The following is a 20,360-nucleotide window of genomic DNA, read 5'->3' as shown; positions in this document are numbered from 1 at the left end:
CACCCCCTCCCCCACTCTCACACCTGCGTTCACCCACCCCGCCCCGCAGTTTTATTTTATTTTTTTAAATTTGTTTCTTTTCTTTGTCTATACTCATTTTACTTAAAACACATTGGATGGTTTTTGAACCTTAGTTAATGAGTATAGTGTTAGTTTGACCGTTTTCCTCTTTTTGTTTCCATTTGCAGAAAATAGATACTTACAACAAGAAAACCTTCGTTGGTTCGGTTTTCAAAAATTTCTGTTTGATTCGTTTTGTTTGGCTACGCTTATCTCATGCTGTTACATCGTCATATGTCGAAAACAGATGTAGTTGGAATGAATCTTGAGCCGCAGTTTAAACATTATTTCCAATTATGTGACCAATTTTTATGTTAAATGTAATTTCTTATTTGACATATTCATTTACAGTAATTCAACAAAAGAGCAAACCATAATTAGTAATGCAACCAAATTATCAAAATGGAATTTTTCCTCAAAAGTCTAACACGGGACCTGCCTGGTCAAAACTCGGGCCCAAGTGGATTCCGACTACCCATGACTCCACAAGTTTATATATCTGATTAATTTCAAAATCTGAATTCATTTCTCAAAACTCAAATTCTTATTTTTGTTGACAGTCAATCAAAATCCAAATAGTCATGGTTCTAATCAACAAATTCAAGAACGGAAAAAGATACATATAGTGTCTTCTGTTATAAAATAAAAGGCAATATAACAAAATCAAGTAACGAGAAGCTGAGATATATATGAAATTGTTATGATGAATATCACATTATGGTGGATGTCTACTCTTCTTCCATGATCTTTAGCTAAAATGCTTAATGACATATTCAATGACATAATTTGTATGTTCAATGACATATTCCATGACATATTTTCTTCACTTTTTATGCCTATATAAAGGCCTTGTAATAGATAGGAAAAATACACAATTGAAGAAGAAATAAGAATCTCTCTTCCTCTCTTTCTCTCTATATCTCTTAGTTTGTTTTTGCTTGTTCTATATTGTTATTTTGGGTTATATTTCATAACACGTTATCAGCACGAAGCTCTAATTTTATTCTTAACTCCAGCTAAGTTGAGCCATATTTTATTGAGGTATGTATCATTATAATCATTTTATTTATGGCAGTACATATATCATATGCTTAATTCTTACAACCTAAATTTTTCTTTGCAATTTTTGATAATTTACATCATTCATGTTGTTGTTCCCTTTTTCATATTTTTGTTTATCATGTTGTTTTTCACACCTGACACAATACCATTAAAAAAAAATGTATGCATATGTATGTAGTGTATACATTATCTAGTCACTGCAACTAATAAAACGTTAAATTCTCTCTCTCTCTCTCTCTCTCTCTCTATATATATATATATATATATATATATATATATATATATATATATATATATATATATATATCAATAATATAAAGTGAAATGAAATAATATATAGTTTCTATTTTATGGCATGAATAAAATGAAATAGTAGATTGCTAACATGATATAGCTTTATTTTCATTTGTTTTACCTTAATCGATTTGTTTCATTAATTGTTTATTATTATAATTATTTCTCTAACTTATTCATCTTTTATGATAGTTTTCACTATGTCAAATTTATCAAAACTTGAATTTGTGGCACTTGACATCACCGGGAAGAACTATTTATCATGGGTCCTTGATGCTGAAATTCACCTCGACGCTAAAGGTCTTGGAAATACGATTATACAAGGAAATGAAGCATCAAATCAGGATAAAGCGAAAGCCATGATTTTCCTTCGCCATCATTTACATGAAGGGTTAAAAACTGAATATTTAACAGTAAAAGATCCACTTGAATTATGGATTAATTTGAAGGATCGATATGACCACCTAAAACTTACGGTATTACCAAAAGCTCGGTATGAGTGGATACATTTAAGGTTGCAAGACTTTAAAACTGTAAGTGAGTATAATTCTGCTATCTTTAAAGTAAGTTCTCTATTAAAATTATGTGGAGACACTATCACAGATGAGGACTTATTGGAAAAAATATTTTCTACTTTTCACGCTTCAAATGTGGTGCTACAACAACAATACCGTGAAAAAGGTTTTAAGAAATATTCTGAGTTAATCACATGCCTACTTGTGGCTGAGCAGAATAATACTCTATTAATGAAAAATCATGAAGCCCGTCCTACTGGGTAAGCTCCATTTCCGGAAGTGAATGTTATAGCAACATATGATAAGTTTGAAAGAAAACAAAATAATTACCGTGGTCGTGGACATGGTCGTAAACGTGGACGTGGCAGGGGGCGAAACAATTATCGTCATTATGGTGGAAATAAATTGGAGAACAATAAGGGTTCTCAAATTAATCATTCAAAAGGTAAAGCTAGTATGTGTCACCGATGTGGTATGAGAGGTCATTGGGCGCGCATTTGTCGTACGCCAGAACATTTTGTCAAACTTTATCAAGCCTCCCTCAAGAAAAAAGAAAATAATGTGGAGGCACACTTGACCTTTCAAAATAATAATGATGAAGCAGGTCCCTCAAATAAATATGATTCTAAGGCACATCCTGCATATAAAGATGATGATTTTGAAGGCCTAACAAATATTACTCATTTAGAAGTTGGAGACTTCTTTGAGGATATTGACTGAAGAATGAATCATCTTACTGGGGAATGAAGTTATAAAAGTTGTTATGTTTATGTTTGCAACTAGTTTATTTTTTCTTGAGTGTATTTTCCTAATGCATCATGTATTGCTAGTTTCTATATTTCTAATGTATTTCTTAATGTTTTTTTTGCTTGTCTTTCATATTTCTTATGATGTATTATTTGTCTTTTTTATGAAGAATATGAAAATTCCCCAGTCTTCAGTTGGACTCAAGATTAATAAAGATGATATATGTCTTCTGGATAGTGCTACAACACACACTATTTTAAAAGATAAGAGATATTTCTCTTATTTGGTAATGAAAGAAGCGAATGTTAATACAATATCCGGTAGTACAAGATTAATTGAAGGTTCTGGAAGAGCCAATTTATTACTACCAGGAGGAACAAATTTGGCTATTGATGAAGCACTATATTGTAGTAAATCTCAAAGAAACTTATTAAGTTTCAAAGATATTCGCCAAAATGGCTATCATATTGAGACTACAAATGATGAAAAGATTGAATATCTTTATATTACTACAATAACGTCCGGTAAGAAATATGTGCTTGAAATGTTACCCGCTTTTTCCTCCGGCTTATACTACACAAGTATTAGCAGGATTGAAACACATGCCGTAGTAAACAAGAAGTTTACTAATCAAGATAATTTTATTATTTGGCATGACCGGTTGGGCCATCCTGGTTCTAATATGATGCGTAAAATAATTGAGAATTCACATGGACATGCAATGAAGAATCAGAAAATTCTTCAATTTAAGGAATTCTCTTGTGCTGCATGTTCTCAAGGAAAATTAATTATTAGACCATCAACTATTAAAGTTAGGATGGAATCCCCTGCATTTCTGGAACGTATACAAGGTGATATATGTGGGCCCATTCACCCTCCATGTGGACCATTCAAATATTATATGGTTTTGATAGATGCATCTACAAGATGGTCACATGTGTGCTTACTATCAACTCGCAATATGGCATTTGCGAGATTGTTGGCTCAAATAATAAAGCTAAGAGCACAGTTTCCAGATTATGCAATTAAGACAATCCGTCTTGATAATGCTGGTGAGTTTACATCCCAAGCCTTTAATGATTATTGTATTTCAACTGGGATAACCATTGAGCATCCGGTTGCTCATGTTCATACACAAAATGGTCTAGCAGAATCATTGATCAAACGCCTCCAATTAATTGCTAGACCAATGCTTATGAGAACAAAACTTCCCATTTCAGTATGGGGTCATGCTATTTTGCACGCAGCATCACTTGTGCGGATAAGGCCCACAAGTTATCATAAAGTCTCCCCATTGCAATTGGCTTTTGGTCAGGAGCCAAATATTTCCCATCTTAGGATCTTTGGTTGTGCGATATATGTTCCAATTGCTCCACCACAACGCACAAAGATGGGTCCTCAAAGAAGGTTGGGGATATATGTTGGATATGAATCTCCTTCAATTATAAAATATCTAGAGCCGATGACTGGAGATTTATTTACGGCAAGATTTTCTGATTGTCATTTTGATGAATCAGTATATCCAACATTAGGGGGAGAAAATAAGCAGCTGAAAAAGAATATAGATTGGAATGCATTATCACTGTCTCATTTAGATACTCGAACAAATCAATGTGAACAAGAGGTTCAAAAGATTATTCATTTGCAAAATATTGCAAATCAATTGCCAGATGCATTCACTGACCTACCAAGGGTGACCAAGTCACATATTCCAGCTGCTAATGCACCAATTCGAGTTGATATCCCGGCAGGACAATTAATTAAAACAAATGAGTCTAAGCCATACTTGAAACGTGGTAGACCAGTCGGTTCTAAAGATAAAAATCCTCGAAGAAGAAAAGGAGCAAATGATCAAAGTGAACATAACACGGAGGTAGTGGCTCAAGAAGAGCCCCAAGACGTAACAAATGATAAGACCTTAGGGGAGGTCCAGGTACCTGAAAATAATGAAAATGAAGAGATATCAATAAGTTACGTCTCAACCGGGAAAAGATGGAACCGAAATAATGTTGTTATCGATAACATTTTTGCTTATAATGTTGCTGTTGAAATAATGCAACAAGATGAGGATCTTGAACCAAAATCTGTCAATGAATGTAGACAGAGAAATGATTGGCCAAAATGGAAAGACGCTATCCAGGCAGAGTTAACTTCACTTGGAAAACGTGAAGTCTTCGGACCCATAGTTCGAACACCTGAAGGCATAAAGCCAGTAGGGTATAAATGGGTTTTTGTGCGGAAACGAAATGATAAAAATGAAGTCGTTAGATATAAAGCACGACTTGTGGCACAAGGGTTTTCCCAAAGGCCTGGAATTGATTATATGGAGACATATTCTCCTGTAGTGGATGCTATCACCTTCAGGTATCTCATAAATATGGCAGTGCAAGAAAAACTTGATATGCATCTAATGGATGTTGTTACAGCCTATTTGTATGGATCATTAGACAACGAAATTTTTATGAAAGTACCTGAGGGATTTAAAGTGCCAGAAGCATATAAAAGTTTTCGAGAAACTTGTTCAATAAAGCTTCAGAAATCTTTATACGGATTGAAACAATCAGGTCGTATGTGGTACAATCGCCTGAGTGAATACCTGTTGAAAGAAGGGTACAAGAATGATCCAATTTGTCCTTGTGTCTTTATAAAAAGGTCTGGATCTGAATTTGTTATAATCGCTGTGTATGTTGATGATTTAAATATCATTGGAACTCCTGAGGAGCTTCCAAAAACAGTAGACTGTTTGAAGAAAGAATTTGAAATGAAAGATCTTGGAAAGACAAAATTTTGTCTTGGTCTACAAATTGAGTATATGAAAGATGGAATATTTGTCCATCAATCAACATATACCGAAAAGATTTTAAAGCGATTCTATATGGATAAAGCACATCCATTGAGTACCCCAATGGTTGTGAGATCACTTGATATAAAGAAAGATCCATTCCGACCTCATGAAAATGATGAAGAGCTTCTTGGTGCCGAAGTACCATATCTTAGTGCAATTGGGGCATTAATGTATCTTGCCAATAATTCCTGACCAGATATAGCTTTCTCAGTAAGTTTATTGGCAAGATTTAGTACTTCGCCAACACAAAGACACTGGAATGGTATTAAACATATATTCAGATACCTCCAAGGGACCATTGATATGGGTTTATTTTATTCAAACGAATCCAAGCCATCATTGATTGGTTATGCAGATGCAGGATATTTGTCTGATCCACACAAAGGTCGATCTCAGACAGGCTATTTATTTACAAGTGGAGGTACAGCCATATCATGGCGTTCGACAAAACAAACTATGGTTGCTACTTCTTCAAATCATGCAGAGATAATAGCCATTCACGAAGCAAGTCGAGAATGCGTTTGGTTAAGATCTATAACTCAACACATTCAGCAAACATGTGGTTTTTCTTCGAAAGAGAATATTCCAACAATATTGTATGAAGACAATGCTGCATGCATAGCTCAATTGAAAGGAGGATATATCAAAGGAGATAGAACAAAACACATTTCACCAAAATTCTTTTTCACTCATGATCTTCAGAAGAATGGTGAAATAGATGTACAACAAGTTCGTTCAAGTGATAATTTGGCTGATCTGTTCACTAAGGCATTACCAACCTCAATATTTGAAAAGCTGATATATAAGATTGGAATGCGTCGTCTTCGAGACATTAAGTGATTTTTCATCAGGGGGAGTAACTACACGCTGCACTCTTTTCCTTAACCAAGGTTTTGTCCCACTGGGTTTTCCTGGTAAGGTTTTTAATGAGGCAGCAAGCAATGCATATTATAAATAACTATGTACATCCCAATATTTTTTTAGAGAGTTTTTAACAAGGCACATTATCTATGGACATCCAAGGGGGAGTGTTATGATGAATATCACATTATGGTGGATGTCTACTCTTCTTCCATGATCTTTAGCTAAAATGCTTAATGACATATTCAATGACATAATTTGTATGTTCAATGACATATTCCATGACATATTTTCTTCACTTTTTATGCCTATATAAAGGTCTTGTAATAGATAGGAAAAATACACAATTGAAGAAGAAATAAGAATCTCTCTTCCTCTCTTTCTCTCTATATCTCTTAGTTTGTTTTTGCTTGTTCTATATTGTTATTTTGGGTTATATTTCATAACAGAAATAAGATTGACAACAATTTTCTTTCCGAGTATTGAAAAGGATAGCAAAGGCTTATGTTTATAGAAAATCTTGCCACAATACCAATAAAATTGGTTGCTTTTTAAAAGTTGCAACAAGACTTTCAAGTTGCTGACAAGATATCCATTTAAGTTACTTCACAATATCTATTTTAAAAAGTAATTATTTAATTTGAGGCCTCTTACATATCAATCTAGCTCTAATACCAGTACGGACATGATCTTTAATCATATATAGAATTATTAATATTGATATTAAAATCTTGATTAGGTTAATTGAAGTGCAAGTCATCAAGGTTCCGATTAACAAATTTAAGAATATTCAAAAGATTCCAATAATGTCATCAATATCATTATAAAATGGCAAAATACATAAATAGCCCTTTTAAGTTGTCAACACAGTAACTTGCCATATGACTAGACAGATACTTTTATTTGACACTTGTGTATCTCGTGAACACCCGAGTTCAATAATGTGTATCTCGTGAACACCCGAGTTCAACAAGCTTCATGTGCGAGTTACACTAGCAGATGCCATGTTAATTTGACAAATTATTGAATGACATATGTATTTTTTAAATAAATTAGTAGTCTATATTAAGAAATAGTTGTATTTTTTATGAAAAAACAAGAAAAAGACCCTACTTTTCCCTTCCAACGAAAACCAGTACTTGCTGCCTTAAATCAGCCCTTAAACCACTGTAAAACAACCAAAAAGCCATAAAACTACCATAGAAAAGTCAGCTTCTTCTCCCTTTAATGCTATGGACGATGCAACTCCTTTTCACCACTGTAACACAACCAAAAATACCACAAAACCTCTCGTCTTTATCCACTATTTCTCTCAAAGGTTCAATTTCTCCTTCCCAGTCATTCCCTCTCTCTTTCAGGCTCAATCACTGCTTTGCTCCATTAAAAATTGCTCTTTGCTTTGCTTCCATTATTGCTCTTCTCAAATTTCGTTGCTTCTCTACGATTGGTTTGTTTCTTTTTTTCTTCATGTAATGGCCTCATGGGTGGCTGCATTTTGAAACCCCACCCCAATTATTTGATCGTATATCAACCTTTCCGCCATCGCCCGTCAAAGCCCCCATAACTCTTTTTTTTTTTTCTTCTCAAAACTAAATTAGAGATCGTCGCAACCCACTCGATTGATATATTTTCACCAGCAAAGAATCACTATCAAATCCAAATTGTAGTAAAAATTGAGGTTTTAGATGGGTTCTTTTTGGTTTTTCAGATTTGGGGTCAATAAAGGAGATTGAAGAAAGTGTTAGTGGTTATGTAATGGTGTAATGGTAGAGATCTATTATTTTTGGATTTTTTTAATAGTGGACGGTGACTGTGGCGGTGATGGAAGTTTGTCCTTAATGTATTTTTTCTTGTCATGGAGGGAAAGAGATGGAGAGGATAGTTTGGGTCAGAGAACGGCAGAGGACGGTGGAGGAGAAAATTGGATAAAGAGGAAGTCCAAGAATTAGGTGGGATCCACATTGATTTTAGGTGAAAAAAAAAGGGATAAACTTAATTTTAAAGATCTTCACGCTTAGATCTAAGTGTAACACATCAAATTTGTCACGTAAGCGTAAGGGGTTTTAGAAAATATACTTCTACCAAGCGGAGGTGTCTATCTGGCCATATGACAAGTTAAGGTGTTTATTTGATCATTATGGACAACTTAAATCGACTATTCATGCATTTGACCTTATAAAATAGTAGAAGTGAAAGTAAAATAGGAAAGAAGATTAATAGTAGCTAATTTTTTTTTTTTTTTGTATAAAGAATATTGTAGTACAATTTTGATGATGTCTCATGATCGATCATGATAGCCTATTTGTAGGTGCGGAAGAAATCCCAAATCGTGTCATATATAGTTACTTGGCCAAGGGAGTTTGATACCTATATAATACTTGTTCGAGGGAGCTTGCCACCTAAATACTTATTCATAACCACCACTTATCTAGATACAATAACTACTTGTCCACAGGACTTTGCATGACATCCATAATATCAATATGCTATGACAAATATAATCAATTTAATTTTGTAACAGTTAAATAGTTTAGTTTAATTTGAGACCTATAATATATTTCGATCTCGCTCTAATACTATTGAGGATACGATCTTCAGTCATATAAGAATTACTATGAGGAATCATAATTAATACACTAGGGGCCCTTCAAACTTGTCTATTTTTTCCAATTATGAGCTTAAAGTGTTCGGGTCCTAGAAAAGAAAGTACTTGTCATACACCAATCCTTGCTTGCCACTTGTCAATTTCATTAGAAAAACTTTTCTTCATTTTTTTCTTGTTATTTATGTTTTTCTTATTTATTTATTTTTCTTTTTTTCTTTTTTCTTTTTTCTTTTTACTCCTTTTTACTTTTCAAGCCCTACCTATTCCTCTCTGTTTTGGGTGGGCGGAGCACCTAACTTCGTCAGAGACAACAACACCAGTTTCAGTATGTTTATGATAATTAATGAAGAATAATTTTGACAGCTTTCTTGACATTTGAGAGAAAGCATTCAACGGTAGGTTGTCCAAAAATGAGTGGGGAACCATACTATTGTTAATTTTTACTAAATAGACTAAAATAAGTGTAAAAAAAAAGAAGTTACCAAAGTATATATAACGCCACTAATAGTGGCGCTATACAGTAACGTTAACTGAACCGTTACTGTATAGCGCCACTATTAGTGACGTTATACTGAGAAACTTACATAGCGCCATTAATAGTGGCGCTATATGTCTTATATCTGAAGACATAGCGCCACTAATATTGGCGCTATACCCCTTAATACAAATCCCCCATCTTCTTCTTCTTCGTTCCATCTCCGTCTTCCACCTCTTTTCACTTCTGGTCCCCCCCCCACACCACCGATCTGGCCCAATTTTTTTTTTAAAAAAAAATTTTGGGTCCCCCGTCACATAAAAGTTTAATATTTGAGGTCCCACTGTCGAGTAGAGCTTCGTGTTTTAGTGGATTCATTCTTCCTGAGTCAAAATTTCGATCTATCTACATTTCAAAAATTCTAAATCGAGGTATTTCGATTTATTTTAAGTTGAAACTTTTATAACAATGCATATTACTTGATTTGTATGTGTTCTATTTCGGTTTGTGTTTATTTTTTCCGAAACTAGCATGTTAAATTTTATCCGGATTTAATTTTAGTGTTGTATAAAAATATGTAAATTAGTCTAAAAATGTGTTTGTTAATATCCTCATGTATATTTATGTGTTTTTATGCCGTTTAGTTTAGATTATTTTTTAGCGTAGTAAAATGTATACTTTATTAGCGTAGTAAAACGTAGACCTTTTTAGCGTAGTAAAACGTAGACCCCTTTAGCGTAGTAAAATGTAGACCTTTTTAGCGTAGTAAAACGTAGACCTCTCTACTACGCACAACCTCATTTTTTGGAACGTCTTCGACCTTCACGTACATCTCCAACATTGTGATTACAAGAAATTCCCGGCATTCATCGGGAGTCCTCAAGAAATCACTCAAAGTGTCATCATCGTCGATGTTAAACTCTGAGTAAAAAGCAACCCCTTGCGGCGTAACGGAATACGGATATCTTCCGGTTACTTTGAGTATCACTGAACGTTTTCTCACACTCATTTTTTTGCATAACAACGATATCAATGTTTCGTACTCAATTGAAAGTGGCAATTTAACATTACACTTAGCAGGTAAACTGTAGCCCACAGAGTTATTCTCCATCACAACCTCACCCCCCAATATAATGATACTCTTATTCTACGTTCTTCAGACATAATGAAAAAATGCTGGAGAATTTAACAACAATAGAAAGCAAGAAGAATTAAAAAATAAATTTACCCGGATGATGTTGGAGCGATTATAAGATGTTTATATAGAAAATGGCTAGCCCGTTTTTTTTTTTGGAATATAGCGCCACAAAAAGTGGCGTTATACACATTTAAATTATTGAACCCGGACATTATTGGTGGGGTCAGGATAAAAGACATATAGCGCCACTATTAATGGCGCTATGTAAGTTTCTCAGTATAACGCCACTAATAGTGGCGCTATACAGTAACGGTTCAGTTAACGTTACTGTATAGCGCCACTATTAGTGGCGTTATATATACTTTGGTAACTTTTTTTTTACACTTATTTTAGTCTATTTAGTAAAAATTAACAATAGTATGGTTCCCCACTCTCCAAAAATCTTATTCTACTTCTCCTTTGAATCTTAGTAATCCATACTATGTAAGCCCTCCATTTATTTTTACTTGGCATGTACACTAAAAATAGATTTTCATTTTTATTTGTCACTTTACGCATATCAAGAGAAAATATTTTTTTTCCCTGTTATACCCACAGTATTTATTATTCATTTCAAATTTATTTCTCAAATCCAATAAAATATGTATCAATTAATATGTGTATCATTGTAAATTATGCACTTCATTTATTATTTCTTAAGGAGTGTGAAAATTCAAAACATGTCGAGTAAAAGTGAACTGTGGGATCATATAACCATGTTCTTGCAAAATCTTTGGCAAAATTTGCTAGATCAAATTAACAAATGTTCTTAATTTAACTTATTAAGAATATCAGCTGAAATTTGCTACAAAATCGATATCATACACATTAGACTAGAACATTAGATCATCCTCTGATGGTTTGAGCAGCAAGTCGATGAAAGATTTTTCTTGGGTCATCTTCAATGGTGGGGTGAGTTTTCTTTAATTTGAAGGTGGAGACGGGGGCTTCCCATGGAATGAAGATGAGCTGCTGGAATTTCCATTTTGTTCGGTGAGAAAATTAAACCGTAAGTAAGGGAAGAAGAGAACCGGAAACTATTTAACCAAAAAGTGGAATTCGATTAAAGCTTTAATTTAGAAGAACTCGGGTTACTGATAATCAAAGAATGAATAAAGTAAAGTAATTTTTGCCAACAATAAGATAACAAAGTAAAACCAATGTATTCATATTGTATTTTTTTGTGTTTACAATTGACCCATTCTTTCCCTTTTATAGCTATCTTGGAAATATGCGTTTTGCTTTTGTCATAATAAGGTCATTATAGACAATTAAAGACATTAAATGCTACGTTACCTAATCATTATATTTTAATACAGATTCTCTAACGTTTTTAGTATTTAATGCTCATTAAATACTGTATCTGTACTCTCTTGTGCTGTCAGATTCATTCTCCTTAATTCTTGGACTTAAATAGGTACGGACGTTGAATCTTTTGAGTATCCGCTCGTGCCTCCTCTTATGCCTCTGCTCGTATCTGTTGCAACTCGTGCCTCTTTGCCAATCATAACTCTTTGACCAGTCTACGTGTCATGACACGTCATCTTCCAATCACTTTAATATGTAAACTCAATTTTTCCCAATACAGATAGTCCCCCCACTTGCCATTTATTCATCAATTGAATATTTGGGAAGTGGAATTCATTAAAACGAGAATTTTTGTCACCATTAATGCTATAACAGAATCAACGCTTCATTTGTCACTTCCATTTAATGCTCTTCACGCGTCGCACCCCTTTTACTGGTTATGCAACTTTGCAGCGCTTTTTAGGGCTTTTCACGGCTTCACTAACCATGAAGCATCAGTTCTCATTACGACTTTTCCATCATTGCACTTTTTCCTTTGACGGTTGCTTCACAGTATAAATGTAGTTTTCTTCTTTGTCTTTATTACATAAAGTTTTCAAAATATTCAGTTCTTGAATCTTTGTATGTTTCTTCCTCGTACTATCATGTTTTCATCAAACCCTAACCCAAGAAGGGTCCCCATAGTTGATAACTTCCGTAATACCCCCAGTAGGAGCAGAAGAGGAGGTAGGCTTCGTAATTTAGGATCTTCATCCTTGCGCGGTTCTTCTCTTCTTTCGCCTAGTTCTGGCCCTTCTTCTAGAACTAGAGGTTCTCTTTCACACAAATCTTCTTCTAGAGATAAAGAATCTTCTGAACCTCTTCGTGAACCTCTAGTAGAGGAGATAGTTCCTGCGGAACTATCTTTCTATAATGACAGAGAATCTCTTAGAAATCAAGTATCTTCTTTAGATCGTGCTGATATCTATCCCACTCAAATCACTGAAGGTTTGATTTCTTTAGTCCGCAGAGACTGCCATTGGAGTCATGACTTTCCTATCATTATTCCCAATCCAAATCAAATAATTACCTCTTATTAACCGGGTTTTCCTTTGTCTATACGTACTCTTTCATATTAGGATTCAAACCTGCTATTGATCCTGTTATTCTCGAGTTCTGTCGTTTCTTTGATGTTTGCTTAGGTCAAATTGGCCCAATAATATGGAGGGCTGTTGCCTGTTTGAGACATTTGACCAACATATCCAGTGTGCCTTTTACTTTCCCACATCTAATTCATCTTTACCCCCTAGACTCTTTCGTAATGGTGTTTTTACACTAGTAGCCAGGAGCAAAAGAGTTCTAGTTAGCCCTAAAGATGACAAAGACCATGGCTGGTATGCCCGGTTTGTTGCTGCCCCCACTGTTGGTTTAGTGGGTGATGAAAACGTTCCCTTCCCTGAGAAGTGGAATTTTGCACGTGAGTCTTCTAACTTTCTCGTACCTTTTTTTTCAATTTTGTTGATTTTTCTAATTTTACTTTTCTTTTCTAGCAACCATGGGAGTTGTGGAAGATGTTCCCAATTTCCGTAATTGGGTAGGAAAGCTGTTGAGTATTGCACCAATGGATGGTAGATCTTGGAAGACCCTTTCCCAACGTTTTGGTTGGAAAGTAAAAACTCATGGTAAGAGCTTTTATTTTATTTTACATATTATTTTTTTCCCGAACTTATCTCAATCCTTCTTTCTATCAGGATTTGCTATTCGAGGAGTTACTGCTAAAGCAGTTGCAACTTCTCGTATCTCTTTGGAAAGGGCTCATGAAATAATTCTGGGCTCTTCATCGAAAAGAAAAACCGTTGATGACCAAGATTCCGAAGAAGACGGGGGTTCCTTGGTAACAAGGCCACGAGCTCGTACACGTATTATTTTCGTTGATGAAGCAGAAGCATCCCCCTGCCGTTCTATTCCTCTTATCGAATCTATTGAAGCCCTGGTAGTGATCCCTGATGATGCTCCCGCTGCTGCTCGTGATTTTTTTGAGCAGCTTTTTGACCGCGGGTTTGGTAGTGAAAGTTTAGGTCGCGTTTTTTATGAAGCTCCTTTGGCTTCTTTTTCTCCTCCCGTGCCTGTGACTCATACTTTGCCGATTATGGCTGCTTCCGTTCCTCCCCAAGCTGTTTTTACTACTTCTATTATTCCTCCTTCGACAATTCCTCCTCCACCTGCTCACTGTGCTGAGGTTGGCTTCTCAAGTAGGAGTGGTGCTATGAGGCAAGTGATTATTGAAGTCCCCGTTGAGGGCAACCTTTTAAGGAAATCGGGTCAAGCAGATGTGTGGCTAAAACCTTTAATTGGTCATGTTAAGAGAGCCAAGCTAGAGAGTCATAGTTCTTTGACTTTGTTGAATGACATTGTGCATGCTCTTTAAAGGTATTCCTTTTTTCTAACTCTTACTTTGTCATTTTTCTACCTTTGGGATTCTTATTTCCTTCCCTTTCCCCCTTTTAGGCCAATTTCATCGGCACGGAGATGATAAAAAGGGTTACCCTCTCAGAGCAGTTAGTGCGTGATTACCAATTGGAGGCATATAATTGGAAGGAACAATATAAAAGTCTTCAGATCGACGTGGAGTACTTATAAGAAAGTAAAAGTACCTTGGAGTAGCAGGTGTGGGCTTTGACTTCGGAATTGACAGTTAAAAAGGTTTCCTCCAGTCAAGCAGACAAGGAAAAGGCTCGTCTTGAAACTTTTTTTCCCAGCAGCTTTTCAAGGCAAGTGAAGATATTAGAGAGTTGAAGGCTCTCTTGGATGCAAAAGAAGCCTATGCTGGTGAGCTCGTGTAGAATTTGACTCAAGCCCAAGAAGACCTCCGGGTTTCTTCTGATAAGGTTTGTTCCTTAGAAAATTCCCATGCCTCTCTTCAAGCTTCTTATGATTCTGCCTTGGCTGAAAATGAAAAGCTAAAGAACGAAATCACTGACTGGGAAAGAGATTATGAGATCTTTGAAGATAAGTCTGCCATTGAAGTGAGTTGGGCATTTTTGAATTCTCGCCGTGATACCCTTGTTGAAGCTAGCCATGAGAATTTTAACTTGGAATCTGAGTTAGCTAAGATCAATGAAACTATTGAGAAGACTCAGTAGAACTAAGATTTTCCTTCTCCCGTGGTCGAAGCTTCCGCCAATGTTGAAGATGATACGAGTATCCCCACTCCTTCAAGCCAAGTTGAACCCGCTGTTGTTGATGTACCTGCTTCAGTTCCTTCATCTTTTCAGTGACAAGTTTAAGTTGATTGAATTTCTTTGTGTCTCTTTTTTTTCTTTTTGGAAAATTGTGGTTAAAACCCTTGGTCTCATTTGAGGGTTTGTTTTGGAAACTTAAGTCCCCAAACTTTTTATGGGGCAATATGTACAAACAATTTTCAGTTTATGACTAAGTTCATACTTAGTGTAAGCTTTTTAATATTAAGAAGTTTTTCGTTACTATTTGAACTTCTGTTTTGTTTATTCTTGTCTTTATTTCTAAGGACTTACTGAACAACTTGCATTTTTACTCTTCAAAAAATGCTTCTATTAACTTCATGAATACTTAAATTAATCATGAATTTTATAAAAGAGGGTCCTTTTATATTCGACACTTAATGAAGAAGACGTCTCAACTTCATAACAATGTTAATATATGATAAAAAAATAGGGATACACATGTTTCTTAAAATAACTTTCACAAGTTTTTATTTGAACTTTGTCTAGTTTTGAATAACACTTTACATGTATTTGAATTACATCTATAACTTTCTCGTAACTGTTTTCCTCATAACAGATTTAAAAAAGAAAAATAAACACGAGGTTTTTATTTATAACCCGTTTCAGTACATTGCCTCTACCCTAGCTATGGTAAGGTCATTCTTTAGGCTTAGCTCTTGACTTTGCTCTGTACTTGACTCATTCATTGAGTGAACTTTTCCGGCTTGATCTTTGATTATTTCCCAATCTTCTTTGCCTTCTTTATACACATGCCTGTGTATATTATATAGTCCCCCAAATGTTTGAGCGTTGAAATATGAAGCCTCGAGCACTTGATTGTTCCTCTCATTTGGTCCTTTCCCTAAAAAGGAAAGTCATACAGGACTCGAAGGTGCGATTATAGATGAAGACTACTTAGCCCGTTTGAATTTCTATCAGAATAATTGTAACCCTAGACCGGGAAGTTTAATTTATTCCACATGTCTTACAGGTCGTGTCTCATCATTTAGTACGGGCTAACTTTTTGCCTATCATCTAAAATGGTTAGTAAAATTTAACAATTCAAAAATTAAATTTTAAAATATGGATACCTAACCGTGGGTATTCCTTAGAAATAATATCTCTTGAGGTGAACAACATTCCAATGTGAAGGTAGTATCTTGCCATCCATTGTTTCCAACTCGTATGCTCCTTTAGCTGTAATATCATGAATCCTATAGGGTCCTTCCCATGTTGGACTTAATTTCCCTGCATTAGCTGCCTTCATAGATTGAAAAACCTTTTTGAGCATGAAATCCCCAATTTTGAAGAATCTTAGGCGTGCTTTTCGGTTGTAGTATCGTTCTATGACCTGCTTTTGTGCTGTCATTCTTATTAGTGCAGCTTCCCTTTTTCCTTCAAGTAGATCAAGATTTATGCGCATTTCTTCGTTATTAACTCTTCTGACGCTTGTGTAAATCTTGTACTTGGCTCTCTTATCTCTGTTGGAATTAAAGCTTCGGCTCTGTAAACCAATGAAAATGGTGTTTCTCCTGTACTTGTTTTTGCTGTTGTGCGGTATGCCCATAAAACACCAGGTAACACTTTTGGCCAATTACCTTTAGACTCCTCTAAACGTTTCTTTAAATTGTTGATAATGATTTTGTTGTTGACTCAGCTTGCCCATTACCCACCGGATGATAAGGTGTGGATGTAATTCTTTTGATCTGCCAACTTTGAAAGAACTCTGTGATTTGCGTGCCTATAAATTGAGGGCCATTGTCGCATACGATTTCCTTTGGTACACCAAATCGGTATATGATATTCCGCCAAATGAAATCTTTAACTTTTTTTTCACGCATCTGTTTGAATGCTCCTGCTTCCACCCATTTAGTAAAATAGTCAGTGAGTACGAGCAAAAATTTTACCTGTCCTTTTGCTTGTGGTAGTGGACCCATGATATCCATCCCCCATTTAATAAATGGCCACGGTGCAGTGACCAGATGTAGCAACTCTGCAGGTCTATGCATATTATTACTGTACCTTTGACATTTATCACATTTAACCATGAAACTTTCCGGTTTTTCTTCCATTTTTGGGCCAATAATAACCTGCCCTGATTAGGGTTCTTACCAGTGATCTTCCTCCTGCGTGATTCCCACAATGCCCCTCGTGTATTTCTCTCATCACGTATTCTGTATGAGAAGGTCCGAGGCATCTTGCTAAGGGACCGCCGAACATTTTCCGATAAAGATTGCCTTGCTTTAAGCAATATCTAGCAGCTTTTTTTCGAAGCGCGTGAGCTTTCCTCTTGTCTTCAGGAACGATACCATTCTGCAAAAAAGGAAACAATCCCGTTCCTCCAATCCCAGGTTAAATTATTAAAATTTACCTCATTTTTATCTGGATCGATCACGGAATGAAACAAATGTATTACAGAAGCATTTTCATTGCTTGCCACGTCTGCTGCAGATGCGAGATTAGCTAAGGCATCCGCCTCAACATTTTTATCTCTTGCTATTAGCGCAACCTTCCAGGTTTGGAATTTCCTGATTAGATCCCGTACTTTCTCTAAATACTATTGCATTCGTGCTTCCCTGACGGTATAAGTCCCCAGCATTTGGTTAACCACGAGCTGCGAATCGCTCTTGATTACAATCTGATTAATATGAAGTTCTCGTGCCAGTTCTAAACCTGCAATCACTGCCTCATACTCTGCCTCATTGTTAATTATAGAATGACTTTTAATGGCTTGTCGAATGGTTTCACCCGTAGGTGGTACCAAAACGATCCCTAAGCCTGCACCCTTTATGTTAGATGAACCATCAACAAATAATGTCCAAATTCCTGGGTTAGCTCCATTGAGCACCTGCAATTCTTTTTCTGCTTCTAATTGCACCTCTTGGCTGAAATCATCCACGAAATCAGCTAACACTTGAGATTTTATAGCAGTTCTAGGTTGGTATGTGATATCATATTCACTTAATTCTATAGCCCACTTGGCTAACCTACCTGACAACTCATGCTTGTGTAATATATTGCGTAATGGATAAGCAGTTACTACAGCAATAAGATGACATTGAAAATAAGGCCTTAATTTTCTAGATGCCATGATTAATGCAAGTGTAAGCTTTTCTAATTAAGGATAGCGCGTCTCCGCATCTAATAAAGATTTGCTGACATGATAGATCAGATATTGTTTACCTTGGTCCTCTCGGACTAAAACAACACTTACCGCTACTTCTGAGATGGCAATGTAGATGAGCAGTCTTTCCCCAACCTTTGATTTTGCGAGCAGTGGTGGATTTGATAAGTATATCTTCAAATTTTTGAGTGCCTGTTGAAATTCCTCATTCCATTCGAAATGATCTTGCTTTTTAAGAACTGAAAAGAATTTAAAGCACTTTTCTGATGATTTAGAAATGAATCTTCCCAAAGCTGCAATTCTTCTTGTCAACCTCTGCACTTCTTTTTTACTTGTAAGTACGTCAGGGATTTCTTCAATGGCCTTAATCTGTATGGGATTCACTTCAATACCATGGTTAGAGATAAGAAAACCTAAAAACTTACCTGATGCAATACCGAATGCACACTTCTCAAGATTTAATTTCATATTAAATTTTCGCAAAATCTGAAATGCATCAGACACGTGTGATATATGATCCCCTGAATGTTGAGTTTTGACGAGCATATCATCTATATAAACTTCCATAGTGTTCCCCAAATGTTCTTGAAACATTTTAGCAGGCAATACTTTATAACAGTAAGTCCCCCTGTCAGTTATGAAGGAAGTTTTTTCTTTATCTATCGTATCCATTTTGATCTGATTGTATCCTGAATACGCATCTAAAAAACTTAATAATTCATGTCCTGCAGTAACATCAATTAGTTGATCTATATGCGGTAGTGGAAAAGAATCTTTAGGACAGACTTTGTTAAGGTCTGTGTAATGTACACAAACTCGCCACTAACCATTCTTCTTCGGTACCACAACAGTATTGGATAACCAATTAGGATACTTTACCTTACGGATAGACCCAATCTTTAGTAATTTTTGAACCTCATCTTGAGTCACCTAATTTTTGAAAGTTCCTTGCTTTCTCTTCTTTTGTTTGACAGGAGGATACGATGGGCCTTCATTTAATTTGTAAGTCATTACCTCCCGTGGTATTCCTGTCATATCAGAGTGGGACCAAGCAAAACAATCCACGTTAATTTTCAAAAATTCAATCAACTTACCTTTCAAGTCCTGGCTTAGATTGGCCCCTACATAAACTTTCCTATCAGGCCATTGTGCAAATAACACCATAACCTCTAGTTCTTCAATTGTTGTTTTGATATTTTCGTTTTCCTCTGGTTCTTAAATGGTATCTGGCCTTGAGTCCACGTCTGTTCGCCCTTGTTCAGTTGAGGTTTGTGTTGTGGTACCCTCAACTAGATTCTGTGATTGCTAATTTTCTTCATTTCTCGTACTTGAATCCGCTACAGAGTTGATGTTCCTGGATGTACGTTGGTCCCCACAGATTTGACATATTCCCCATGTTGATGGAAGTTTAATAACTTGATGCAAGGTTGATGGAACGACATCTATCTCGTGGATCCATGGTCTCCCAAGGATCATATTGTAAGCCATCTCCATATCTACTACCTGAAACTTTGTATCTTTGACAACTCCTTCTGCGAATGTAGTAAGTATTACCTCTCCTTTCGTCACGACACTGGAATTGTCAAATTCAGATAGAGTATGCACCTTTGGTATTAATTTATCTTCAACTTGCATCTCACGTAATACTCTTAATAGAATAATGTTCACGGAACTATGTGGATCAATCTAAATTCGTTTTACATTAGTATCATGTACAAGTAGAGATATTGCCAGTGCATCGTTATGAGGAGATAATACGCCATCCGCATCTGCATCATCAAACGTAATGCTTTCTTCCTCTAAGACATGTCGCACCCACTTCCCTTGGGTAATTGTAACTTTGGAAATTTTATTGGCCGCTGTGTACGTCACACCATTGATGTCTTCACCTCCACTTATAACGTTGACGGTCCTTTTGGGAGAAGGTGGTTTAGGGGGCTCCTGCCTATTCTTTATGTATGCTTGCTTACCTTTCTTACTGAATAATTCGGTGAGATAATCCTGTTTTAATAAATGATCAACTTCACTTTGTAAAAACCTACAATCTGTCGTTTTATGCCCGTGAT

At 35.7% G+C, this 20,360-nt stretch overlaps 1 protein-coding gene across 1 annotated transcript; it reads right to left on the bottom strand.

Annotated features, from left to right (window-relative positions):
* Window positions 1-16,278: 16,278 nt before the first annotated feature.
* On the bottom strand, window positions 16,279-18,966 carry LOC138879975 (uncharacterized). The gene is made up of 6 exons (XM_070159624.1): window positions 18,720-18,966; window positions 18,354-18,486; window positions 17,779-18,055; window positions 17,542-17,679; window positions 17,283-17,483; window positions 16,279-16,674 (listed from the first exon to the last, which is right to left on the bottom strand). The coding sequence occupies exons 1-6, from the start codon at window positions 18,964-18,966 to the stop codon at window positions 16,279-16,281; spliced, it is 1,392 nt and encodes a 463-aa protein (XP_070015725.1).
* Window positions 18,967-20,360: the final 1,394 nt, after the last annotated feature.

This window comes from Nicotiana sylvestris, chromosome 10 (assembly GCF_000393655.2).
Source record: "Nicotiana sylvestris chromosome 10, ASM39365v2, whole genome shotgun sequence".
Lineage (NCBI taxonomy): Eukaryota > Viridiplantae > Streptophyta > Magnoliopsida > Solanales > Solanaceae > Nicotiana > Nicotiana sylvestris.
The sequence above is the reverse complement of the archived record's forward strand: the minus strand, read 5'-3'. Positions and strand labels throughout refer to the sequence as shown.

Coding starts and splice junctions, on each gene's coding strand:
- LOC138879975 (XM_070159624.1), bottom strand. CDS start 18,966: ATGGATACGATAGATAAAGAAAAAACTTCCTTCATAACTGACAGGGGG. Junction 17,680..17,778: donor AGAGCGATTCGCAGCTCGTG/GTTAACCAAATG, acceptor CAAACCTGGAAG/GTTGCGCTAATAGCAAGAGA. Junction 16,675..17,282: donor ACGCAGGAGGAAGATCACTG/GTAAGAACCCTA, acceptor ATTGGTTTACAG/AGCCGAAGCTTTAATTCCAA.